At 37.3% G+C, this 24,769-nt stretch overlaps 2 protein-coding genes across 3 annotated transcripts; both read right to left on the bottom strand.

The window, feature by feature from the left end:
* Positions 1–8,159: 8,159 nt before the first annotated feature.
* LOC140240081 (uncharacterized) lies at positions 8,160–14,183 on the bottom strand. Of its 2 annotated transcripts, none has more exons than XM_072319889.1 (5): positions 13,563–14,183; positions 12,841–12,961; positions 11,721–11,847; positions 10,512–10,666; positions 8,160–8,521 (listed from the first exon to the last, which is right to left on the bottom strand). In XM_072319889.1, exons 1-5 carry the CDS (start codon positions 14,053–14,055, stop codon positions 8,332–8,334), a joined length of 1,086 nt encoding a protein of 361 aa, XP_072175990.1. In that variant the 5' UTR covers positions 14,056–14,183; the 3' UTR covers positions 8,160–8,331. The 2 variants fall into 2 exon arrangements, with proteins under 2 accessions (XP_072175990.1, XP_072175991.1); XM_072319890.1 differs by having other exon boundaries at positions 11,721–11,844.
* A 2,982-nt stretch (positions 14,184–17,165) lies between these two features.
* Positions 17,166–20,282, bottom strand: LOC140240171 (uncharacterized). Its single transcript, XM_072319975.1, has 3 exons — positions 19,979–20,282; positions 19,156–19,419; positions 17,166–17,783 (listed from the first exon to the last, which is right to left on the bottom strand). Exons 1-3 carry the CDS (start codon positions 20,280–20,282, stop codon positions 17,632–17,634), a joined length of 720 nt encoding a protein of 239 aa, XP_072176076.1. The 3' UTR covers positions 17,166–17,631.
* Between the last annotated feature and the right edge of the window lie 4,487 nt (positions 20,283–24,769).

The raw sequence follows: 24,769 nt of genomic DNA, 5'->3' as shown, positions 1-24,769 counted from the left end.
TGCCCTCCTGCAATACAAATTTTCATTTATGACGTTGTACAACATAATATGTATTACAATGTATTACCATTTCTAACATATCACATTAAAAAAAAAAATGTAATGACCTAGGCTCTATTTCTTAACAAAATGCTACAATGGTTGCATTGTATTGTTGAAAAAACAGAATTCTTTCCACTTTACTAATAAGAGGGAGTCGACAGTGAACTGATTGTTGCTGTTCTCTCATCGTGGAACCAAATTATTCCTTGTTGCTGTTGTTACAAGCTTCTTTATGATATGGTAACAATATTTTAAAACATAATGCACTATAAAATATGATATGACAATTGGGAACAATGTTAATGTTGGCATGCTCTGTGCATCTCTTGGGCTTTCTTTGCATAATTGTCATATTAATGAAAATAAAGCCATCAATGTAAACTACAAAACTTGCATTCAGCTCTCTTCTTGAGGATGCTTGCAGTGACATAAACATGGCTGTGAGGTTCAAGAATTATATGATCATTCGGATGAATGCATCTTTGGCATCTTTAAACTTATAAGCCCGAGCATGTCGGTAATTGAAAGTGTACTGTTACTGCATTTGTGTATGTATAGCTTCAATGTGTGTGTGTGTGTGTGTATTCTCGTGAACAGCTTCAATTGGGGATTGAGGCAACTTCAGGCAAACGGGGAAGTACACTTTACACTGGGCATATGCTCATTTGTTCAGAGTATTTAAAACAAATGAAAAAGTGCCCTCTTAAAGGACAAGTTCACCTTCATTAACATAAGGATTTAGAGAATGTAGCAATATTAGTAGAACACATCATTGAAAGTTTGAGGAAAATCGGACAATCCGTCCAAAAGTTATGAATTTTTTAAGTGCTTGTGCAGTCACCACTGGATGAGAAGACTACTGCAGCGTATGATGTCATACGAGTACAACAATAAAAGGAAAACATAAAGAGAATTTCACAAAATTTCATCTTTTGAAAAAAGTACACATTCCCTTGACTCGTTACTGACATATGTTATGGGTAATATTATTCCCATTGCCTTTAGAAAGAGGCAAGTCAAGTGCTCTTTTATTATGCGAAAAAAGTGAAAATATGTTGAATTTTATTTACATTTTCTTTATACTGTTGTACTCACATGACATCACGAGCCTTAGTAGTCTCCTCATCCAGCGGTTCCAACACAAAAATTTTAAAAATTCTTAACTTTTGCATCGATTGTCCAATTTTCCTCAAACTTTCACTTATGTGTTCTACTAATATTGCTGCATTCTCTCAATTCTTATGTTTATGAAGGTGAACTTGTCCCCTAAGGCCCTAGGGGTACCTTTAAAGGTAGGGGATACCTTTTACAGACCTCCCAAAATGCAGCAAAACATTAAATATGAACCTCAGGGGACTTGTTTAGGCCACTGCTGAGAAATTTGGAAGTCAACAGTTATCTACAATTTGAATAATGCACAAAACTCAGCTACTCAGTAGTTCTGTGTGTCAGCCACACTTAAGCCTTTTTGTTGCAGTCTTCTGTATTTTCTTATCTATAAACACAAATCTAAAAGTATAAGAGCTGATGTAATAACATATAGAGTGTGTGGCAAGACTGTATATAGAAACGTTTGTAAGTTTTGATGAACTTTCTTCACAAAATATACATGATGGACACACATGCAGTGCATGGGTCTGCAAAGGTAGCCTAGTACATGTAATGTACTGGAATTTACGGTGAGCCCCGAAAAAAATTCAATTCAAAATCTAACGGTCAATAAAAATGTACTAAATGTTACCTTCCACTTTCAATACTTTATGGGAGTTTCTAAAATGATACTCTCTTCAACATACCACTGTATTCATACAACTCTTCATTTAAGGCATGCAAATGGGATTCCCTACCTTTAACCCATGAGTACGAGTCCAGAGTATACTCAGGCAAGTGTCTATGGGAAATGTGTGTTGTAGCAAAATCAGCTCATCCTCAATGCACCCGTCTGTTTTGAATACTGTAAAACAATATTTTCGTGGCATGAAATTTTCACGAATTGGAGCGGATGGCGTTTTTCGCGGCATGAAATTTTCGTGAGTTGCCTCTAACATTCAATGCATATAGTGTAGACAAGAACTTTCGCATGCATTTAAAATTTGGGAAACCTTGGCTCTCGCGAAATTTGCGAAATTAAAATGCATGCGAACATTCCTCGTTTTACAGTATCTAGGACTTGTATGTAGGGGAATAGCTTTCATGTTACAGTACGAACTCCATTATCCGGCCATCAATTACAACTGCTGTTTTATATATATATATATATATATATATATATATATATATATATATATATATATTTTTTTTTGTAATAATATTTTGCATGTATTTTCAGTGCCAAATCTCACTCAAAACTAACACATGTTCAACCATTGTCGTGCGAATACACGGCGGGACATATTCAAATCATCACAGCAGACTGTAACTTCAAAATCAGTTCGTGAGAGGATGTCAAAAGACTGGTGCCGTACGCTTGTTACTGGCATTGAGTGCACAGCAATGGTTACAGTACAATGCAGCGGCAGTATTCGATGAGTGAGAGTCGCAATATTGATCTCGCCATTATCAGTCATTCAAACAGTAGGCCTACATGAAGGGATATTTTACTTGTACAGTGCACTCCCGTTATAACGAACACGGTTATAACGAAATTCCGGTTACAACGAAATAAAATTTAGGGCCGCAACATTATCAACTCTATGTATTTTTATTGTTTATTCATTTGGTTATAACGAAATTTCGTTATAACGAAAGAAAACTGCAGGTCCCGAGGACTTCGTTATAACGGGAGTCCACTGTATTTTGTTATATTTCCGTATCAATTTCTGAAGTACCCGTATGAAACATGACAATGCCGCTCAGATAATCATTATATTAGTGAATTGGTAATAACATGTATATACCCCGAGCATGATATGCTAGAAAGTGCTGTATTCGAGCATATCTCTCTTACCCGGCCAAATTGATTATTCCGACCCCCTGCCGGTCCCGAAGTGGCCAGATGATCGAGGTCCAACTGTATTCAAATGAGGAAATTCGAAAGTTCTTTACATGTATCCTCAATTGTTGTACCGTATGTCCCAGAAAAAATTACATCGGGACCCTCTGCAATGACAACTTTAAAAGTTGTGAATCAATCCAAATACAATTTCAGGGACAGGTGTGAAACTATAACTCATTTATACCCACATCTTACAGAAAATCCCATCCGATTTGCTTCAGTGGTTATAGAGAAATGAGGAATTTTTTAGAGCATGTCAGGAATCTCTTCCCTCCAAGTTCTGGCTAATGTGTTCACACATTAATGTGCAGTTCCAAGAGCATCCAAGAGCTAAACTTGGAAGAATCAGATTCATGACATGCTTTAACAACAATCCACATTTCTCTGTGACCGCTTAACCAAAGTGAATGGGGTTTTCTGCAAAATAGAGCTAAGATGTTTAGATGGCTTAATCATATTGGAAGTTATCAATGCGAAAATCCGATTCTATTTTTTTTTTTTTTTTTTTGGACATACCAGGTACTGTAAATGCCCCTGTACACTACACAAAGCCAGATCTTTTTACTTACTATATTGAAGTTTTCAATTTTGATTAATCAGTATATAGGAAAAATAGAAAGATAATTTTTTTGAGAAACAAATAATGGAATATTCCTGGGTATTCTATTAATTAATTAATTAAATTATTTATTTCTAATCTTTATTCATTTATTTATTTATTCATTTATTTATTTCTAATCTTTTGTCAGGGTAGCCCATTCACCAATAAATAGTGGTCTTCCATGGAGCCCTGAATAATATTGATGAACATATGTACATTAAATAGCAAAATGTATATACAGAAGATAACATATAGATACATACTGTACATTGCGAAGTAACATAAAAAAATACAGTGTATGTTAATTATGCCACAACAAGAGTTCACCAGAATGCCGAAATAACAATTAAAACGCTAGTATACAGGAATGATTAGCTAGCCCAGAATAAATTTGGTGTGTTACTTACAAATAACAACTTTGCTTAAACAATCTCTTAAATGAGTATATGGTATACCTTGAGCAAACTAAATTGAAGCATCTTACAAGGTGCAGAGACTTCAACTCTCCCGCTTTCCACGGGAGATCTCCCGGTGAAAGCCAATTTTTGTAAAATCTCCCGTTCTCCCGCTCGAGATTTAATTTCTCCCGCCCTGGCTCTGTGTCTCCCGTTGGAAAGGATTTCTTACTTATTGCCATCATTTATGTTGAAAAATAAGCCTTAGATAGCATGAGAGAGCATCTAAAACCCTAGAGCTGTACCCCGGTCACAAGGAACTTCGCGCTTCAGGCACATCAAGTTGGAGTCTCCCGTTTGCTACGGGTTTCAGGTGGGAGAATCTCCAGATCAGAAGGTTCTTGGGGTTGGAGTCTCTGAAGGTGTGTGTGTGTGTGTGTGTGTGTGTGTGTGTGCGCATAACTGTCTTTCAAGTGAACCACCTAGTACATAGTGAACTCCTGTTATAACAAACAATAACAACAACATTCTCATTACAACAAAGTAAAATTCAGGTCCTCAAACTGTCATCTACGTATGTATCATTACTATCTTCACTATTCAGCTACGTGTATAATGAAATTTTGATATAACAAAAGAAAACTGCCGGTCCCGAGGACTTCACAGCCATGGGAGTCCATCTGTACAGGCAGAGGGACAAAATTAGAACAAACCCCAAATATTAGCTGCCAAAATGACAAAACAGGGCTGAGAATGAGAATGTAAACATTGTTTGTAAAGAAAAACACAATAACTGCCAAATATTCATAATTACATAGATTTATTAATCTCGTTATATACATAACAAAGCATTAAAAGCATACTTTATGGCGCTTATGGCTATTAAAAAAAAAAAATTGCTGAAGACAATTCATCACTTTATGCTACTGATGACTAAATTCTAGAAGACATTTGCCAATTCCACAAATCCGTGGACACTTGCTTGTAAGGATATCATACTTTGGCAAGATCTCAAATGTGACCCTGCATCATAAAACAAACAAAAAGTCGCCAGACACGGATTTTAGTTAAGGGCAGATTCTGAAAGAGCAGACTCTAAGCTTTAAATTGATGTATAGCTCAACTGAAATGGACTCTCCTACCCTATCTAAATATTGGAAAGAAAGCACACACTCTGTAAAAGTGTGAACCGAGAAAAGACGCTCTGAAGTACAGTGTCTAACTGTCTATTCAAGCATTTTATCTTTACCAAGCCGTGCTAGCTGTGCGATGAATGGACGAAAAACAGGATGTAAACCACTGGAACAATAACAATGAAGGGATTATCAGATTAAGTTGAAATTGAGCATGCTCTATGAACACATTCTGTCCATGAATAATGCAAACTTTCAAAGCAGTAGCTTTATCCCTTCAAAAGTTATCAGACTTGACAGTGAAGAGTGTGCAAGTTGTTATCAAGAAATGAAAAGGGGTCTCTAAGACATACCTGATCTCACTACTCTACAAAAAAAGGGTTGAAGAAAAATTGCTGAAAATGCACTTTCGCATTCATTTTATAATCCCAAACTTAAGAATAATGTAGAAGGGTAGCTCTTTCACAAAATATGAAAAACTTTATATTGACTTGGTCGACCCATTTCACCTTTTTTGAGTCCTCACATAAAATCAAGGGGTGCGACTTTTTGTTCGTTTTGTGATGCACGGTCACAAATGATACATAGTCTTCAACTCATCAGTAATACACCTGTATATAGGTGACAAAACAGCATGTAGGGCCTATACTGCATGTCAAAGTTTGATTCCTTGAGATTTTCCACCAATTTTTAACATGCTTTCATGCTGCAGACATATTGAAAACTCACATAAGCATTCCATGCTGATAATGGACGGGATACCATACATATAGTCAACAGCTGTTTCCTGCTTCAATAAACACCATGCCTGCTCACAACTGCCCCATCCATCAAGATCAGGTGGCAATATTTTCAAGTGTTTTTAAATTGCCAGCCCAACAGTGATTTTCAAAATTCAGAAAACTTACACTCTCAAAAATACCCCATAAAACCAAAGCTTTTACAGTACAATGTACATGTATACAGAACCCCTACAACTATCTGTTTGATGGTTAACAATATGGAGCAAACCTGCCCAAACAATGCAAGGCCGTTAGTAATTTGAGGCAGTGTTGCATAGTACACATAGTTATTTAAGCCATCTGAAGGAAATTCACTGGACTTACTGCGCCAGAAACGCTCAACATTAAAAAATTAACAAATAACTCTCGCAGTACACATTGCTTCATCAAAGTCACATTCTCAAAAACTACGCATGGAGTGATGTACGTGATGGATCTTATCATTTAACTTGAAAATGTATCTGGCACAAGTAGACACAGTTCATCAAGGTTCCATTTCAGAGAAAATTGCTATGATAGCAACTCTTGACGCAATGGCAAGTGTCATGACATTGACAAGAATCTCGCTTCCTGGTTGGCTGTTGCCGCGAGAAGTTGTTATACAACACCTCAAAAGAATGTAGTTATCTGACTGGTCAATTGCCCATCATGTGACATTTACGCTGCAGCGCACGATGTGGCCGTCAGCCTTGCAATTTTGTTTGAGCAAAAATGGATGGCGCATGGCTGATGTCACCCATTTACATTGACTACCGATTGACTCGAAATTTTTGTTCCATTGCACGGCTCTGATGTCACAATAAACAAACATTTGCCGCGCGCACTCAACGATTACAAGCGCGCTTTAAAGTGCGTTCTTCTGTCACTCATTTTTGTAAACAAGAACAAGATTTCGCACTCAGTGAAAGATGAGGCACACTATTCACCTTGTGCGAAATCTCGTACCATCGCACTCGTGACCATTCACTATTTGTATACTACAGTTGTATTCCATCGAGAACTGCTCTCCTCACATTTTTTTAATAATATGAAATGAGACCAAGGGTCCCCCCACCTGATATATATTACAGTAATATTCATTTTACAAACAATGCCACACCATGAACAGATTTGATTATGACAGAATATCAGAAGTTTCATGAAAACTAGAGTTAAACGTAAGAAAGTTATGAAATTCTCAAGTTTAATGTGTTTTCACAGAATATAGAAGTTGGTGGGAATCACACACAACTCTTCCATTGTTCTAAAAAAAAAAAATAGCAACTACAAATACCAAGGTACTGTAAAAGTGGATATTTTTGAGCAGTAGTTTTTTGCACTCAGCTGGGAAATATGAGGTTAGCATGTTTTTAATCCTGCAGAATCAGGATATGGCAAGCAAAAATGCTCACATGCTTTTATTCTTGCGCTAGTTTCTGGTTGTGCAAAACGTGCGAAAATTTCCACTTTTACAGTGCCACCTATCTTCCCCTTTTCCCTCTTGCAGTCATCATAGCTAGGCTGTTTACCAGACTACAATAACTTGATGCAGAGGATATGACTAAATCTTATTGATTTCATGTCTATATTAAAAAAAGAAAAAAAAAATCTGTGGACGTTTACGAATTTGTCAGTGGGAGAATTAGTAAAGTGATGACAATCTAACCTCCATCCAACTAGCATGTTACAAAAAAACAGATATTGAAAATTTCACATTTATTTCTTGTTACACATTCAATTTTCTAGGATATCTCTTCTGTTCTGTTTATCTCATTTTACTCTCTCCATTGATCACAACATGAGCATATTGTAGAATTGAACTTTGAAGGTCATTATGTTGACTCTCAAATATACTGAGGGCATACTCTAGTTAAAGTTTGCCTGGAACACATGCAAAACATTTGCCTGTAATGTCAAAAGTTGCTACACAACTTTTTTTTTTCTTTCTTTCTGCATTAATACTGGAGTTTGTACAAATTTTGCTGATGACAAATAAACATATTCTAAATTTTTGCATTGATAATTCAAGTTTTGGTCACATTTCACACATGTTCCAAACACATTATATATACTCAGTATGAGGAGGTCTACAGGACCAAGAAATAATGTTCTGAATCATGATGTACGCAGCTGAAAAATAATACAAAGGCAAAGGAACTGTTCCACTTACACCAAGGAAAGGAGATTGTTAAATTATGTTGTAGTACAAGATATGTTTGTAGAGTTTCATTCACATTAAATATAGATCTATCTGCCTACTGATGGTACAACTCCTAGTCCCCAAGTGATAAAGATAAAGATTTTTTATTCTTGTCTGAGCTACATAGTATGTCAAACCTTGCACTGATATTTGAGTACACATCATTTTGAGACACCTGTCCCCGCTTCAAAAGCATTTGAGATGTCATCTGACGAGGGGCCTGTTTCCAGCCTGGCGATTGGGTCCGAGATCCGGCCAGTTCTCGGCTCCGACCACCATCGTCCTCGTCAGCACCTCGTAGGCGGCACGGAAGTGGGGGTTGAAGAAGACCGTCACGCAGGCGGGAAAGAAGAAGGCCATGGAGAAGTTCTTGACGACTGACCGGAGGAAAGCCCTGCATGCAGACAGAGAGAGAGAGAGAGAGATAGATAGATAGAGAGATAGATATAGAGGCAAATGTCAGTGATGGCATGGTTCCAGGCTTTCCTTCCCCTTTATACAAGTGAATGAAAAAAAAAAAAAATCATCTTCTACGCAGTCACTAATCTAAATTACACATAGCACTACCGTAGCGAATCGCTTACAATTTGAGAAAAGGTTTGAAAAGATTCCTTAATTTGGGAGTTTTGTCTCCCCCCCCCCCCCCCACCCCCACTTCGGGCATTGTGCAGCACACGAAAAGAGAGTACAGTCAACCTTGCATAAGTTGCATAATCGCATATAAGTCAAAGGTCTTCTCTAGTCCTCTTCTCTTTATATTCTTTTTATTTCAATCCCTCATAAGTCGAATTTTCTCCAAGTGAAAGCTATTTCTTCGGTCCAAATAGATTTGACTTAGGCGAGGTTGACTGTACATCCAAAGGTTGTGCTGCATCTGTTTCCTCGACATTTGGTCCTGCAACAATTGCTCCCATGAAATATCTGCACGCTAAGCCAGACATAAATTCTACCCACAAACATTACCCTAACCCTAATCCTAATCCTAACATTAAACTAAAGTTAAAACCCTATACCACAACCCTAACCCTAAACCCAAGTCCTTGGAGAAAATGACACCGGAGCAATTATTGCAGGAGCAAATGTTGTGTCACTACTGCATCCGCCCTCCTCCCTTGCGGGTATGAAATGGTCACAATACAAAGCAAAAAGCATGAGTACTGGACAAAAGAGGAGTTAAATGATGAGCTAAACTGTGCAGCATGAGTATGGGAGATCCTCCAGGTGATGTGTCTGCCCTCCTCTGTCAGTACACACTGTATAAACAAATTTAGAGTCTTGTACGTAAACACGTACGTGTTAAGTTTCACATGTGCCATCATTTTCATACTACATGTACAGTACTCACACTCGTACAGATATTCTAATACTACACTGATATGTCATACTGCTACAAGTTTCGTATGTCTGTTGATCTACTGTACATGTATGTATATATCAAGACGTATATCAAATCCATATTGCTCTACTTTTGAGCTGTAAAGACAAATTCATTCTTCAGGGTTCATACACTTCCACATTTTCAAAATTCCCTGACTTTCCATGACTTTCCAGAGCAGAAAATGTAAATTTCCATGACCATTTTACACGGTGTACACATCTTCTTCTAAAGTGTGTAAAAATACATCATCATAATACTAGGAATTTCTTACATTGTAGATAAAAGCACAGACTATGCATTCACAAAACAAGTTGCCTACATTTGTAAATTCATTCAACTGGACACATATTTATTTCAAAATACTTTCCTTTAAATTGGCAAACATACTGCTGACAGAAAGATAAATGATTTCAGGTAAGTCTTTAGCCAGTAAACTGCCCGAGGCTGCTTTTGCATGTGTGCATGTGTGGAGGGGTCTAGGGCAATTACCCCGTGGGCAATCACCCCAGACCCTTTCCCTGACCCTAACCCTACCCCAAACTCTAACCCTAAACATAACCTTAACCCTAACCCTAATCTTTACTCCAACGTTATCACTAACCAATATTTAGCCGGGGGGTAACTGCCCTGATACAGTGTGGAGTGTACTGAGTGAAAATTTGTGTTTCATTGCCAGGTTGACATCTTCCTCTTAATCAACATGCTCTGCAATGTAATCACCACAAATAAATCTAAAGAGTGCTTCTGGACTCATTGCAAAATATGGGACTCTTATTATAAACAACACTTGTTCAATATCGTGCCTGTCATATCATTATCAAAGCCACTTTTCATATTCCAGGAGTAATCATATTTCATTGCTTCGTAAACCCACATTATGACAAACTGATTTTGCTGGTCAGACAATGCTTCTTATAGCAACAATCCACTGCAGTGCGAGATATACCACTCCTTCACTGCAAGAAGCCTAAGTTCAAGAATAAAGAGGTTAAAAAAGAGAACTTACTGAGTGAAGGAGATGTTGTCCGGCAGGGTGACCTGGACACGCCCTGGTCCCGCACTCTGCACCTGCTCCAGCGAGATGACCCTCAGCCGCATCAGAAACTTGCCAGGCGTGGCCCCAGCGAGGAAACGGTTGACATGACTACACAGGAAGAAGGTCTACTCCGGAGTGGCGGACGCAGGAAAAAGAAATGGGGAACAAGGGTGCAAACTGAATAAGCGTTCCCATCTGATTGATAATTAAAAGAGAAGCTGTACAACAGTATTTTGATATCAACTTAAGAAAGACAGAGGAGACATAACCACTGAGGACTTTGCAAGTAAGATCCGTCCTGTTCCATTCATGTAACAAGTTTGAATTCTCGAGACATCCTCTTTCCTTCACAGAACTGTTAGTGTTCCTTCAGTCCGTCTCCAGTCCGGGAGACTCCAAATTGTTTGTCCATCACAGTGAAACAACACTTTGCACAACCTTTGTCTAGGATGTTACCAGATGCAGCTGATTGTTAATGACTTAAATATGGCTATGTAAGCCAAGAAGAGTGTCTCATTCTGGAATTTAGAATTGCTCAAGTATCAATCATAAGTCATCAGTAAGAAGTTAGAGCAGTTATCTACTTCAACAATGAATCATCTAAAAACCACATATGAACTTCAGATGCTGCAATCTAAATAGTGTTCTAAAGATACAGAAAATACAGACAATGCAGTATCATAACAATATGGCATTTGTACTGCAGCAGAATTTATCTAAACACAGAGGTGCCAATCCTTCATGAAAGTAAATTCATATCTATGCTGGCATTCCACTTTTATGAACATCTTGTGATACTTTGTCTTCTGAATACCAAAACTGAACATAGACTTTGATGCATGCATTTATTGAATGAACATTTATGAACAGCCATAAATTGCATACACAGCTTCAGTGATGAGATCCGGTCTTTTGACATCAAATATTAGCTACACACTTGTCAAAATACAGATTTAATTTTTACAAGACAGATACCGGCTTTGATGGTCACTTTAGTACAAATCTGAATAGAAATCCAACTGGTCTGTCGAAATACGTGCATCTCAATGCTATGATTGAATAATATCCTCAATGATCTATTTTCAAGGTCACTCAAATACAGGACTCAATATAATTTGCAGACCATCTAGCTGGTTGTCCAGAAACCTCCTTCAAGCTTCAGGACCTGATGACGCTCACCTCATACATGCAGACGATGACCCGGTAGACGAAGGCGACGAGGAGCATCTGCTGAAGTTCCTCCAGAGATGTGTCGTCCTCGATCTCCTCCACGAGAAATCGCATCATGAATCCCGTGGTGTCACTGCTTGGAGAGGAAGTATCAAGCAGATCATGTAGAAGGATGGTGGCTATGAACTCGTGTTGAAATAAAAAAAAAAACAACAGGGCTTCTAACATTACAGCGTGAAAATCAGGAAGGTCCAAGAGTTATCTGTGGAGATACATGTCTTTTACACACATCTCCACATGTATGCAAACAGCAAATTCCCAAGGCAGACACACATTGCTCTTGTCAGGACACAAGAAATATCCAAGGGTAAGTTTTTTCAAAGTACCTGCTTCAGAGTCAGGGGGACTCAGTGCCGTATATGAAGAGAGTCTGGACAACTGCTAAATCGGAAGCCATGTCGTTACTCAGCATATTACACATTACAGGGTTACAGTGTACGCTCAGACGCATACTGTAATAATGAGAGTAAGCCAAATAAGGGGTAATGAACAATGGGCACTGCGTCTGAGCGCACTTTGGTAACGACATGGCTCCATGTAGATCACTGGACCAGTTTTGACCAATCGCATGCTTCAAACTCATAAGCCTACAACCGAGTTGGCCAGGCTCTCTTTATTGATATGGTACAGTACTAGGGGGACTTATTTGTAGCCAGGGAGAGAATTATCCTGCTTTTGAGAAAATTACAAATATTTGTCGCGTGAAACATGTTTTACATGAGTCTAGAGTTTACAACTGTTCAGACACAGAAATAATCTACTTGTGGACTGTTCTTGATATACTGAAGTACAAGAGAAGCATGAATTACATTGTATATATGCATGAGCCACGACTGAAGTGAAAGAAATACAAGGTCAGGCTGGGGTTTACTTAGAACTTCAAGCACCTTTTATCAGAGTTTAAAATGTTTGGATTACAAATATGCATCAAGTATTCAGCAAAACTCAACTAGAAACCACTTACGATTTTGGAGTGGCCCCCGGTCACTGATTGCTAACATTGAGCCCTGGTAGGCAAAGAAAAAAAGACAACCAAAAAAACCCCCACAAAAATGCAGTAAGTTCAAACCTGATGCCAAGGTAGTCGATGATGACCAACATGAAACCCAGTTTTGCAGTGAATAGCAGGAAGAAGTCGATCATTTCAGCTACCACCCGGCGAAAGATGGATGGCACGCTAAACTCAAGAACTGAAATGGAGTCAAGTGGAATGTGGTTAAAAATAAGATCTATTAACACACAAATAAAGAATCCTAATTTTTCTACGAGGCAACTGCTTGTAGATTTTGGATTTTGAGAGCTAATGTTTCATAAAATCCACATAGTCTTTGTAACGTTACATTATATCAACTATGTGTCAATCGCAGCATGAGCATTAAAACTAAAAATACACTGTGTTTCTTTTCATCCATACGTGCGTTAAAAATGCAGGCAATCCTTTAGAATCCTAAAATAATATTCTAGCCCCCTGAACCCAGGATAGCCAAAATGAAAACTGTTGTGTCATGACTGTAATATTAATTTAATGACTAATATTAATGTGTAGGCCCAAGTATCCTCACCTGGATTTTTTTTTTTTTTTTTTTGACAAGAAGGCACAACATGAGTATTTATTTAGCTACTAGAGGTTCTGTGTTTGTGAGTGTTTCTGTACAAAAGAACTCTCTAAATAAACTAACACCGCGCACGCGCACCACCAAACACAAAGTTTTTGTAAACTTGGCTTTAATGGGTAGAAACTATCTTTCCTACATTGTATTTGTACTGCACTACAGGCGATAAGATTTCTACCTGGTATATGTGGAATGACGTTGTCAACATTTTGAGCTGCATTGAGGTGGTGCTGGCGGAATCCAAAGGCAAAACCTCCTCTGTCAGGCGGGTTTTGTTGAACGTTCTGCTGTTGCTGCTGCTGCTGTATACCTCCCACCGGACGACCGCCGGCAACCCCGCCGGAGCTCTGGCCGGTCGCTGATGCACTTGTCGACGACACCATTGACTGCTGCTGCTGAAGTTGCTGCATGTAGGTTGCGCAAGCCATGTAGGGCACCATGTTCATCATGTGCTGCTGTATATACATGTGAGACTGATACATGAAAACCCACGTACGAAGACTCTGGCAATACTCGGACATGGAAAATTGCCTGTTACTTGCAGACGCGGATTCATTTTTGTCTTCTTTCCTTTGGTTTTCAGTTCCTGATGCAATGTGTTCACTCCCAGGCGTTGTACCACCGGATTCCTCTCCTCCCAACTTCCTTCGATTGCCGAGTTCTTCAGCCATCTTCCGCCAGCTGAGGGATTTAATCACCTTTTTACTCGGTACTTAGTAGACTGGGCACTATGATAATAGACAAGGTTTTCAGTGAATTCTTTCATTAATCAACAAAAACACGATCACGGAATAACTTTCACCGTGGTCATCGTCAAGATATGTATCATTCAGTAGCAGTATCCCGTACACGGCGGTATACTGGTGTTGTGTACCGTGTATGTATACACTTACGAATGGATTAGTATTATACACAGCAGCTAGCTGGTTTCTTTTTAGGACCAGCCAGGAGATGGCGCTGTGCAGTTTTTTTGTTTGTTTGTTTGTTTTTGTGTTAGTGTCACCGAACTAGTTCGGTGGTTAGTGTTGAGTCCACCTCAATGGCAGATCTTAGTAAATTTTCTTTGTGAAAAGAAGATAAAGAAGTCACATTCCGCTGAAATCTTGCTGAGAAGGCACATGAGAAGAGGGAGGGTCTATTTCTACCTGACTTCTGTCTAAAGATCGTTTCACAACAGTTGTTGGACTGCATTTTTTTCATTGAGAACTATTAACTTGGAACATTTCGTGACACTATTATAAGCAACTACTAGTATGATATAGTCCTAAGCCTACTGTGTAAGATAAGAAGAGTTTGTTCGCAAAAACCGATAAGTTCATTTTTGAAGATTTTGAAGTACGGTCTCTGTCATAAAGTACAAAATAATACCTTTTAAATGATATATTGGTCACTACATACAAAAGGTATATTTTTGAAGTTATGGTCAAAAGAAGCAAATTTTTTCTTATTATTCATATTTTTCTTGACCTTTAATCGCAAATATCTCCATTTGGCAAATATGGACTTATCGGTTTTTGCGAAGTGTGGTCAGGTATTTGGCCTTAATGTTTTTGGTTGTTGCTGATTTGTTTTCCACATTATGTTCCGTCACTGTGTATCTTGGTTGGCTTGAAATAATCCGATATAAAAGGCTATCTGCCAAAAAGGTATGGCAGTTATAGATTTAAAAAAAAATGAATAGAATTACTGGAAAGAATCATTATCCCATTTGCACGTTGTACATGAAGAGTTTGTTCGCAAAAACCGATAGATCCATTTTTAAAGATTTTGAAGTACGGTCTCTATCATAAAGTACAAAATAATACCTTTTGAATGATATATTTGTCACTACATAAAAAGGTACATTTTTGAAGTTATGGTCAAAAGAAGCAAAAATTTTCTTACTATTCTTTTTATTTTTCTCGACCTTTAATCGCAAATATCTCCATTAAGTTTGGCAAATATGGACTTATCGGTTTTTGCGAACAAACTCTTCACATATTGTAAACAAACAGTGTTTTCACGATAAGATAATCATATAAAAAGATGGACACCAAATAACAACAACAACCGTTACCACCCACAACACAACCCAAGCAACACACACGTCTGCCAAGCAGTTCACTTACACTATAGATTATCCCTATAATATCTTTGTTTATTTCTGTTTCTCATTTCCGTTATATGATACTAGTAACTTATGTCCGTATTATTACAGGACCTATGTTTATTTACATCAACTTTCCTATGTCTTGCAGTTGCCAAATATGTCGCCAAATATGTTTCCAAGAAGTATCCTAAGTCGTTAGCTTGCGCTGAATTCACACTCAATTAATCATTTTCATTACTCCATTTATGGCTGGTTATGCATGCTCAAGACTCAGAACCAATTCTATCCACCTTTGCATAAACAGACAATAAAGCTTAAGAAGACCTACTGGTCGGAAACTCCTGCTACCCACCTGGTATGCGACATCTACTTTTTTTTTCTTTAATTTGAATTATAACAAAACCATATACAGTAGGCCCTACATGTACATAATGATGAGTATCATACAAAATATTTGTTTAATGATCGAAGCAGGAAAACAATACATTTCTAATGTGAGTGCCGAACTTCCCGTTTTTAGAAGCCATGAGTGTTCTGTTTTGTATTTCAAACGAATGAAAAAAAAAATGAGGTGATCAAAACAAGCTATTCATTTTGAAATTTACATCTGTATAGGTATAAAATCGTTTACACAGGATGAAGAAATAGACACTAGTACATATAGGCTAATAGCTTTGCCAAAAGCCTTCCTATCACGACCATGGTGAAAACATTTCTGAATTGATACTCCCATTGCTGAAACCCAAACCACGTGATTACAGTTCTAAATAATACAATACAAAGCTCTCAAAATATGAAGACATAGCAAACCTGAAGACAAGAGACAATTTTCTTTTGCATTGATTGTAGCAGATATTCATTTATTTCATTGGATGAACCAGAAATAAATGGCATTGTACTGAACATTCCTAATCATGCATTTTGTTCTTTTTTTCCCATTATTTATACGTGCACGTGTCTTCTGCGTATGCCATTCTAGACATACTGAATCTACTGCATTTTGTGAAGATGCTTAAAATCAGAATTGAGTTTGAGAGTTTGAAATGTTATGATGAAAATAACTTGATTATTTCTGATATGTATAGCCTATAAGTTTTATTAGTTTATCTATTCTTATTCATTTATTGCGTAGTTAATGTGTAAAGCATCTACTCAATACTAATGTGATATACAGAGTAAACAGATCCACGATGTCTTGCTAATAATTGCTATTTGAAATGTATAAGTTATCATGCACGAAGTGTAAAAATAGAAGGAAATACGCTATGATACAACACAGAATGGATATGCTCGAAGGTATAATGAAATTAATGACTGCCCAATCTGGCCATTTTCGGCAAGATGAATTGTCAGAAATGTCATCGAAGAGAACGAATTAGAAATTAAAAGACATCAGTGCCATTTTATAGATTGTCGTTCCTCTAGGTTTACGCAATCTTTATGCAAAAGTTATTTGAAAATTCAGAAAGAAGACAAAAATATAGTGGGATTTTTGTATGACTTATACAATATACACTAAGTTTACGTTATGGTTGTCATTTTTTTTTTCTTTTTTACATATGAGAACAAAATGTATTATAGCAGGAACCTTTATTTTCTGAAAGATATCTCCGTGTGATGCATTGACGGCATTAATAGAACATGAAATAAAAGGATTCTGTTTTGTTTTGTTTTGTTTTGTTTTGCTTTGATTCGACTAAAAATCTGAAATGATTAAGTATTTGATTTGGTCATAAAATTTTGATGAACGGTATTCAAATTCAAACTAAATTAGCAGGTTTTCCCTTTTTAGAAATACTCAAACTTTGTTTGCCATAAGCTATGTTATTTGAGATGATCTGTTCCCAAAGCGCCTGTCCTATATTTATTAGTAAAACAGACAAGATCTGGATTCTGATTAAAGAAGCATTTTGTCTCATTGCAATGTCACAAGTTCCATTCCGAGTATCATTAACCGATGTTGGTGACCGAGATTAAAATATGAAATGTATCCACGTGAATGAAATCTCGTATACATGAACTTTGTATCATTTTCCTTATCTAGTGATAGAGTATCTATCTATCAAACTCATGTCGAAAGATTCAAGTGAATTTCACATCTAGAGACCTGTATGCAAATGAGGGGGAGGAGCTTCCTACACGAGTTTCCCTTGTCTTTCTAGCGTCCAGTTGAGTGGTGTTTCTTCTTCATGATGAAGGCAAAGCAAGCTGCCATCGACAGGACGAGAACGACGACGATAAGGGCACCGGTTGTCGATGGTTTTTGGATGAATCCTTTAGAATGCTGCCAAGGATTGATATCCGCTATGACTGTTTGGAATGACGAGAGTAGGAACATTTTGTGGTAAGAACAATTTGAATTTCGGGCGAACAATCGTTTCATGCTCTTGTTATTCATCGTTGAACTTGTAATTTTTTTTTTTCAACTAATACGCTGCAAAAAGGTTACGTATACGATGTTTAAAAAAATATTAAAAAGCCTTCACAAAGTAACCCTGATTAAAACGAAGACATCAAAAAGTGCTTTCAGCAATGTTACAGTGGTTAAGAATAAACTTCATTGTGTTACCTCATCTCCTGTATAAATATTTCATGACCTAAAACCATTTAAAACTTTCAAATGTAGTCAGGGTGGTTGATTTGAATTTGATCTATTCATAAAATTATACACACATTATATAAATATCTTTTTATTTTTTTTTCACTTGGAATAGTCATATAGCCTATGTATATATATAACTATATATATATATATGTATATACATATCGTATACATTTATTTGAATTAGGAGTGGATCATCATAAGCAAGTCAAAACTCGACTATATGACTTCCATACAGTGTTAAGCATCTATTTCAACAAGCATTATACAAAAAATTGTATTACACATCCGACACACACACACACACACACACACACATATATATATATATATATATATATATATGTGTGTGTGTGTGTGTGTGTGTGTGTGTGTGTGTATTATGAGCGTTCAGTCACCGTCATATGATATACTTCCGGGATCAGGAAAGATATCTGCTAAATTGCAATTGTGTGTCGTAATAAATATTCTACAATAGATATGCGCCGGTAATATTATATTCATTTTCACAGTAGGTTTTTCCGGTGTTCTTTCTAAGTTGGGCAACATAGTCAAACTATCTTGTAGGATGACATTGCTTTTATACCTGAATATTCTTTTCGGTGTATTTTTCTTGTTTAGATACATGTGACCTATCAGGTGACTAAAGATGGCTGATCTCTTTAAGAGACAGATATTTATTGCAGTATGAAATCATTAACCAAACTGACTATTGCGGGATTTTTTTTTTTAATGTGATTTGGATTTCTTTTATTAGCATTTCCGCAAAAGTGATCACGACATGGGTTACAGAGATGATGATTTTGTTAAACATTATTCGAACAGAGGTAACATTTCCCCTCTGAACGGTGTTGTATCCATGAGTGTATTGTCACTCCTATATTATGTTGAATTCCTTTGATTTACTTTACAGTGCACTCCCGTTACAACGAACGCGGTTAAAACGAAATTTTCGTTACAACGAAACCAGAATCTAGGTCCAAAAATCACCGTCTGTATATCTTTGTTTTACTTGTTTGGCTATAACGAAAGAAAACCGCTGATCAAGAGGACTTCGTTATAACGGGAGTGCATTTGTACCTGTAGGACAGAATGTCATTGACTTTGTGGTTGATCCGAAATCGTTTTGACCTGTACAGGTCACCCTGGTGCAGGTCTCAGGACGAGGGTCAAGGGTCACAGATGACGAGTTTGACGATGACAGTATTCTACCACCTGCTGTAATGAGAAAGGTGTTGATTGGTGGGGTGGGCTGATACCGATCTTCAACGAGACAGGAAATCGAGAGCACGTTCTGATTATCTTCCCCTACCAGCTCCTCGAACTCAATATCCAGAACATCACCTGTCAAGTTTGTATAGAAATAAAAAGAAAAGATGGCCAAAAAAAAAAGAAAAAAAAAAGAGGTAACACCAAAATTACAGGGATGTATCATGCACAAGCATTATATTCAGTAATATCCCTACTGGAAAGAACACAGTGTCCCCACAGTGTGTTCACAATGTATTCACATTGTCGGTTACGTGAAAATGCTCGAAATTTAACATTGTGAAGATGATTTCAGATTGTGGTGTAGTGTTTCACAGAGTATTCCCATATAGTAATCAAATGCTCTGTTCACCTTGTGTAGTGATGATTCACACTGTGTACTGATTATTCACAACATTGTAAAAACGCATTAAATCTTTAAAAGTAAGCTAAATGTGTAGTTAATATCCTTTCTATCAAAAGAAACAATGATACAAGACTGTCACCGAGAACGGATCTGTCTTAGTGACAAATTGATGTCCTTTGATTTATCTCCGTCTTAGAGAATTCTTTTCAAATTCATTCATAGAAATATGTATCAATGTACAGTATTCATATCTGACTTTAGTCATATCTATTTCCCAGACGTTAATACCTCCTCGGCAATATATATCGGAAGAACTCGTCGCACCTAGGGCGTTTCTCCCCGTACACACCACGTTGATACACCTATCCGAACGTGACGTGAACACGGCGTAAGGTGCATCTGAAGACGACACAACGACGTCATCAATCTCGATTGTGTATGAGTCGATAGGTATCGGTGATTGATGGACAGGATCGATATGACAAGTGATCGTCAGGTTGTTTTTGTTGTTTTCTTCTGGTTCCTCGGTGTATTGAATGGATATGATATCTTCTGCAGGAGGGGCTGAAAATGAAGAATTAACATTAAACATTGGTATCTCCTATTTCAACACAAATCCATAACCTCATAACTTTGGAAGCTTGCTGGGAGTTGTTATTGAATGTATTCAAAGACAATATAATTATTTCAGTCAAGCTATCAATGTCAGTATTATTTTTTATGACTTACTAATATGAGAGATATGAATATATACGCATCTTTGAAAAAAATGAAACATAAAGATATATTTGTCTGACCACAGATATTAGATTCATGTTTTTCTTTAAAAAGACTAGTCAAAGAAGGAGAAACAAAGAAAAAACACGAGGAAAAGAATGCTGACACTTTGTATCAAGAGAAATCATAAAGCTCCGGAGAACTGCATCTAGGACTGCATAATCTAAACATAAACCTTTCGATACATACCTCCTGGACAGTAAGATGAATTTGATGACGTCATTCCGTACTGGTTTCTACCAATGCATGTGATATTAATGCATTTATTTGGGAGTGGAGATATTATGATTGAAGATTGGTTACGTGAAGCCCGTAGCGTAGTTTCCACAGTCAGGACCTCATATTCCTCTATAGGTGGATATGGTTGGTCAGAAGGATCTACGTGACAATGGACAGTTATGTTGCCTGGATAGTTCGCCTGTCGATTTTCTACAACTCGTATTGATATGATGTCAGCTACTGGTGAATCTGTAAATTGGAATGACGAAATAGGATTTTGATCAGCCGAAGGTCATAAAAGGGCACCGAGCGAAGAGGAATCTGGTTCTGGAACCTCGAGTCGGGAAAGGGTTTTTGTTTTTGTTTGTTTTTTCATGAAGTAAGATTGTTATTTGAGTCGGTTCCGCAGCCCATAATCTTTTAAGTTTGTTTTACTCTACCTTCTATTTAATGTAAAAATTACATATGATACTATCATAAGTTTTGTGTAAGTCATGTCAATCATGTCAATGCAATAAAAAATAGCAGCAGTAGTATCGTCGTCATCATTTTGTATCATAATAGAAGTTTACGCTGTTCAATGATTACCTTGAGGGCAAAAGTTTCTGGAGCTCCTCGATGACCCGATGTCGTTCGACACGGTGCAGCTGACGTCGATACATTTGTTGGGACGAGGGGCGAGGAGGGCCACGGAGCTGTTCGATGACGACAAGGTAGTCTCGTCGACTTCGATCTCGTAGGTGTGGATGTACGGGTTGGGCTGGTCGTTGACATCGACGTTACATGTGATGAGGAGACTTTTAAGAGCTGTGCATTTTTCCAGCTCAAGAAAGTGAACAGAGACTCCTCTCTGATTGGGTGGGTCTGTACAAATCAAAAACAGGATATTTTCCTTCAGTGCATTCTTTGTGTTATGTGTTGTTGTTCTATTGGTTTCTTTGATCTTTTGAAAAGCATACTCATACAGTAGTATTATGGCGATGTAATTTGTGGTAGCATGAAGCACAGGCGAAGACTTAATTTCACGCCATAAGCAGCTTATCATACAATTATAAGTATGGATAGCAAAACTCACACTGCACGTCCAAGTCGTGTGCCGTTTGGTTTCCATAGACATTGCACTGGAGAAGTTTCCCGTTCATATCAGAGTTGGGCGAAAATGTCAAAACGCTGCGAATGTTATATTTCTTGGCCTGATAGTCAGTGTACGTTGCCACCCTGTCGTTGTTATTGTGAACTGAGGTCGGAAAGTAAGGGGACAGAAAAGACAGAAAAATGCACGAAATAAAAAGTCAGCAACATGTATGCCTTGCTACGACTTTTTGAGTCTTTTGTTGTAAATCAGTACAATGATGGTTTTATGCAATGAAATGACAGCTATTCAAACTTGAAGACTCTATAGTATTCTCATTCCAGATATGAGGGATAAAGTATTAATGATATAGCAAGGCTCGACATTTACTTTTCTTTCTTGTTTGCCGGAACGAAATTCGATGGCTCGACACAATGAAAAGAAAATCAAACATATGATTCATAAACCACGATGATTATGTAACCATCTTAGGAAGTGCTAAAAAAAAATAACAAAATAGATTAATTTGAGAAAAATTAATATAAATATGAATTATTATCAGGTGTGAAAAAGGGATTCAAATACTATGAGTAAGTTTAATAACTCATACAATGTGAATTACAAACCGAGGCATAAATATGATTTTTATTTTTCAGTGGCACAGTACAGTCAAGAAATTGATAAAAGGTATGTACCTAGTGTGTTTTCAGTTCGATCAAATTTGGGAGTAAACTTAAGCTGTGAAAAAAAAAACACTTTGGCCAAATTTGGCTGTTGAGTAGCGGTGATCTGGCGACCTTAATTTGTCGCGGCCTCTAACTGAAATGCATACAGTAACTAAGTTACAAATTATTATTTCATTTTTTGGACGAAAAGTACACACAGAAAATGTCTTGGTAGCCCGATCGGGCCACCAATACATTTAATTTCTTCAGTAATGGTGGCCAAACATCTGCTTCTGGGGGCCACAGACCATCGGGCAACCGGTAACGTCGAGAGCCTTGGATATGTGTTTAGGTTTGGATTTACGAATTTCATTGTTTTTTCACATTTTTGATATTAGGAGCATTCATTTACCTCAAATACACTCATACATTGAAATATCGTCTTGTAAAATATTTTTAATCATCTTAATCAACTAATGTAGCATATGCGCCTTTGCGTATTCCTTTGTTTGTGTCCTTTTCCATCTGATGGCTGGATAGCTCATATTCAGCTGCACGAGCTGGTCTTCCTTGCATGGGTCCTTTAGGATGTGAGGCGAGCCACTTTATCGAGTTTTGCACCCTGTTTTATACGATGAATGAATTGAGCAGGATCTTTTACGTACATGAGCTGTGACTCACTGTCTCACACATTGGACTTCCATTTAATGTTCTATTAGAGGGACTGAGTGTTTTTCCCCTCACTACAGGGGGCGGTATGATTACACGCAACATTGCTTAGTTAGACTCTGGAAATGAACCCGACCGATGATAAAAATCACGAATCAAATTCGATTATAAAAATAATGGGTAAAATCACTCTTGCTTATACATATCTGTATTATGAAATTGAACACTCATTCGTGAAAAGCCATTGCCGAAATCCATCTTGAAAGTGCTTTCCAGTGTTTACTTCTCCCATCGCAATAATTTCAATGCATAAATGTGTTAATGAAATGATATGAAATCAATCAGATCAAACCATATCAAATCAAATGAAATTATTCATATTCCACTTTGTGGACATTGTATACATACAACGTACAGTGACATTTGTTAAAGTGTTATGATTGTAAATGTGGAGGAGACTACTATGCAGCAGTGCTTGTAAAATGTAGATCTCCTGGTATATATATCAATGAATATAGACAAATTTATATGATTTAACGATATCAAAAGAAAAAGCACAATGCTAACGATGTACAAGGGCCCTGTGCATGAATACATTTCATCAGGTTACATATAGGATTATATTAAATGGGTTAGCCAAATACCGGTTAGTAATTGGCTAAACATAGTCACGTGATGGAGGTACAATCGTTTATGTTCGCCCATGGCAAACATACTTGTAATGTTCTCCCATGGGAAAACATTTTCACGCGTAACAAATGACAGAAGGCCTAGGACCGCGCGCGCACAGTCAGCTGACAGTGCATTTGGCTCTGCGCGATCAACGAGCGAGCGATCGAGTGCGCTGTGCTGCTGGTGGTTGACGTTGACGTATTTGACTAACCCATATGATATAACAGATGACGACTTTTGTTGTCGGGAACATGTACCAAACGTTCCACCCTCAGGGTTTGAAATGCTATTTCGGGAGGCTATAAGTCCCTCGACTTCGTCTCGGGACTTATAAGCTCCCTCATATAGCATTTCAAACCCTTCGGGTGGAACATTCGGTATGTTCCCTCCCCCGCCAGTCATCATCTATATAATGTACAAGGTACTTCGGCCGTACATATGCCAACGATCAAAATCATGAATTAAACAAAATATTTTCTGTCGACTATACCTTACTTTTTTAATGCTACTTGTAAACAATGGCTAAAGCACACAGACTTAAAACTATCAGAAAATTATTTGTTAATACTTTTCAAGAAAAATTTCTAACCTTAAAGCTACCAAAGCTTCGTGTTTGTTTTTAATGATTGATCGGAAGAATTCTACTTATAGCTTAGGAACGGTAAACATAAAATGTATATTGCCAAACCTTGTTTGCTTTGTTGAGTAATTATGCACAACTTTTTTTTTTTTTTGGGTACATTTCCTTAAATACAGTGGAAGTAGCATTTATATCTACATCATGTATAAAACAACCCAGCTGACGTCGAAAGAAATCAACGATCTTAAGAATGCAAGTTTCTCTAAACAAGACATAATCATATCAATGTATATAGTATATTGTGAACTATAAGTGACATTGAAATGGCATATTAATCGCATTGCTCTTTTCTGTCACAGAAGTATAATGTATTATTTTTTTTTATCACTGTATTTGCCCCATTCTTTTTTTTTGCGCAGTTTCAT

Source organism: Diadema setosum, chromosome 16 (genome assembly GCF_964275005.1).
Source record: "Diadema setosum chromosome 16, eeDiaSeto1, whole genome shotgun sequence".
Taxonomy (NCBI): Eukaryota; Metazoa; Echinodermata; class Echinoidea; order Diadematoida; family Diadematidae; genus Diadema; species Diadema setosum.
This window is presented reverse-complemented; position numbering and strand designations above follow the sequence as displayed.

Coding starts and splice junctions, on each gene's coding strand:
- LOC140240171 (XM_072319975.1), bottom strand. CDS start 20,282: ATGTTTAATGTTAATTCTTCATTTTCAGCCCCTCCTGCAGAAGATATC. Junction 19,420..19,978: donor CGATATATATTGCCGAGGAG/GTATTAACGTCT, acceptor CAAACTTGACAG/GTGATGTTCTGGATATTGAG. Junction 17,784..19,155: donor AATGACATTCTGTCCTACAG/GTACAAATGCAC, acceptor CATTCCAAACAG/TCATAGCGGATATCAATCCT.
- LOC140240081 (XM_072319889.1), bottom strand. CDS start 14,055: ATGGCTGAAGAACTCGGCAATCGAAGGAAGTTGGGAGGAGAGGAATCC. Junction 12,962..13,562: donor CGTCATTCCACATATACCAG/GTAGAAATCTTA, acceptor ACTCCATTTCAG/TTCTTGAGTTTAGCGTGCCA. Junction 10,667..11,720: donor TCATCGTCTGCATGTATGAG/GTGAGCGTCATC, acceptor ACTCCGGAGTAG/ACCTTCTTCCTGTGTAGTCA.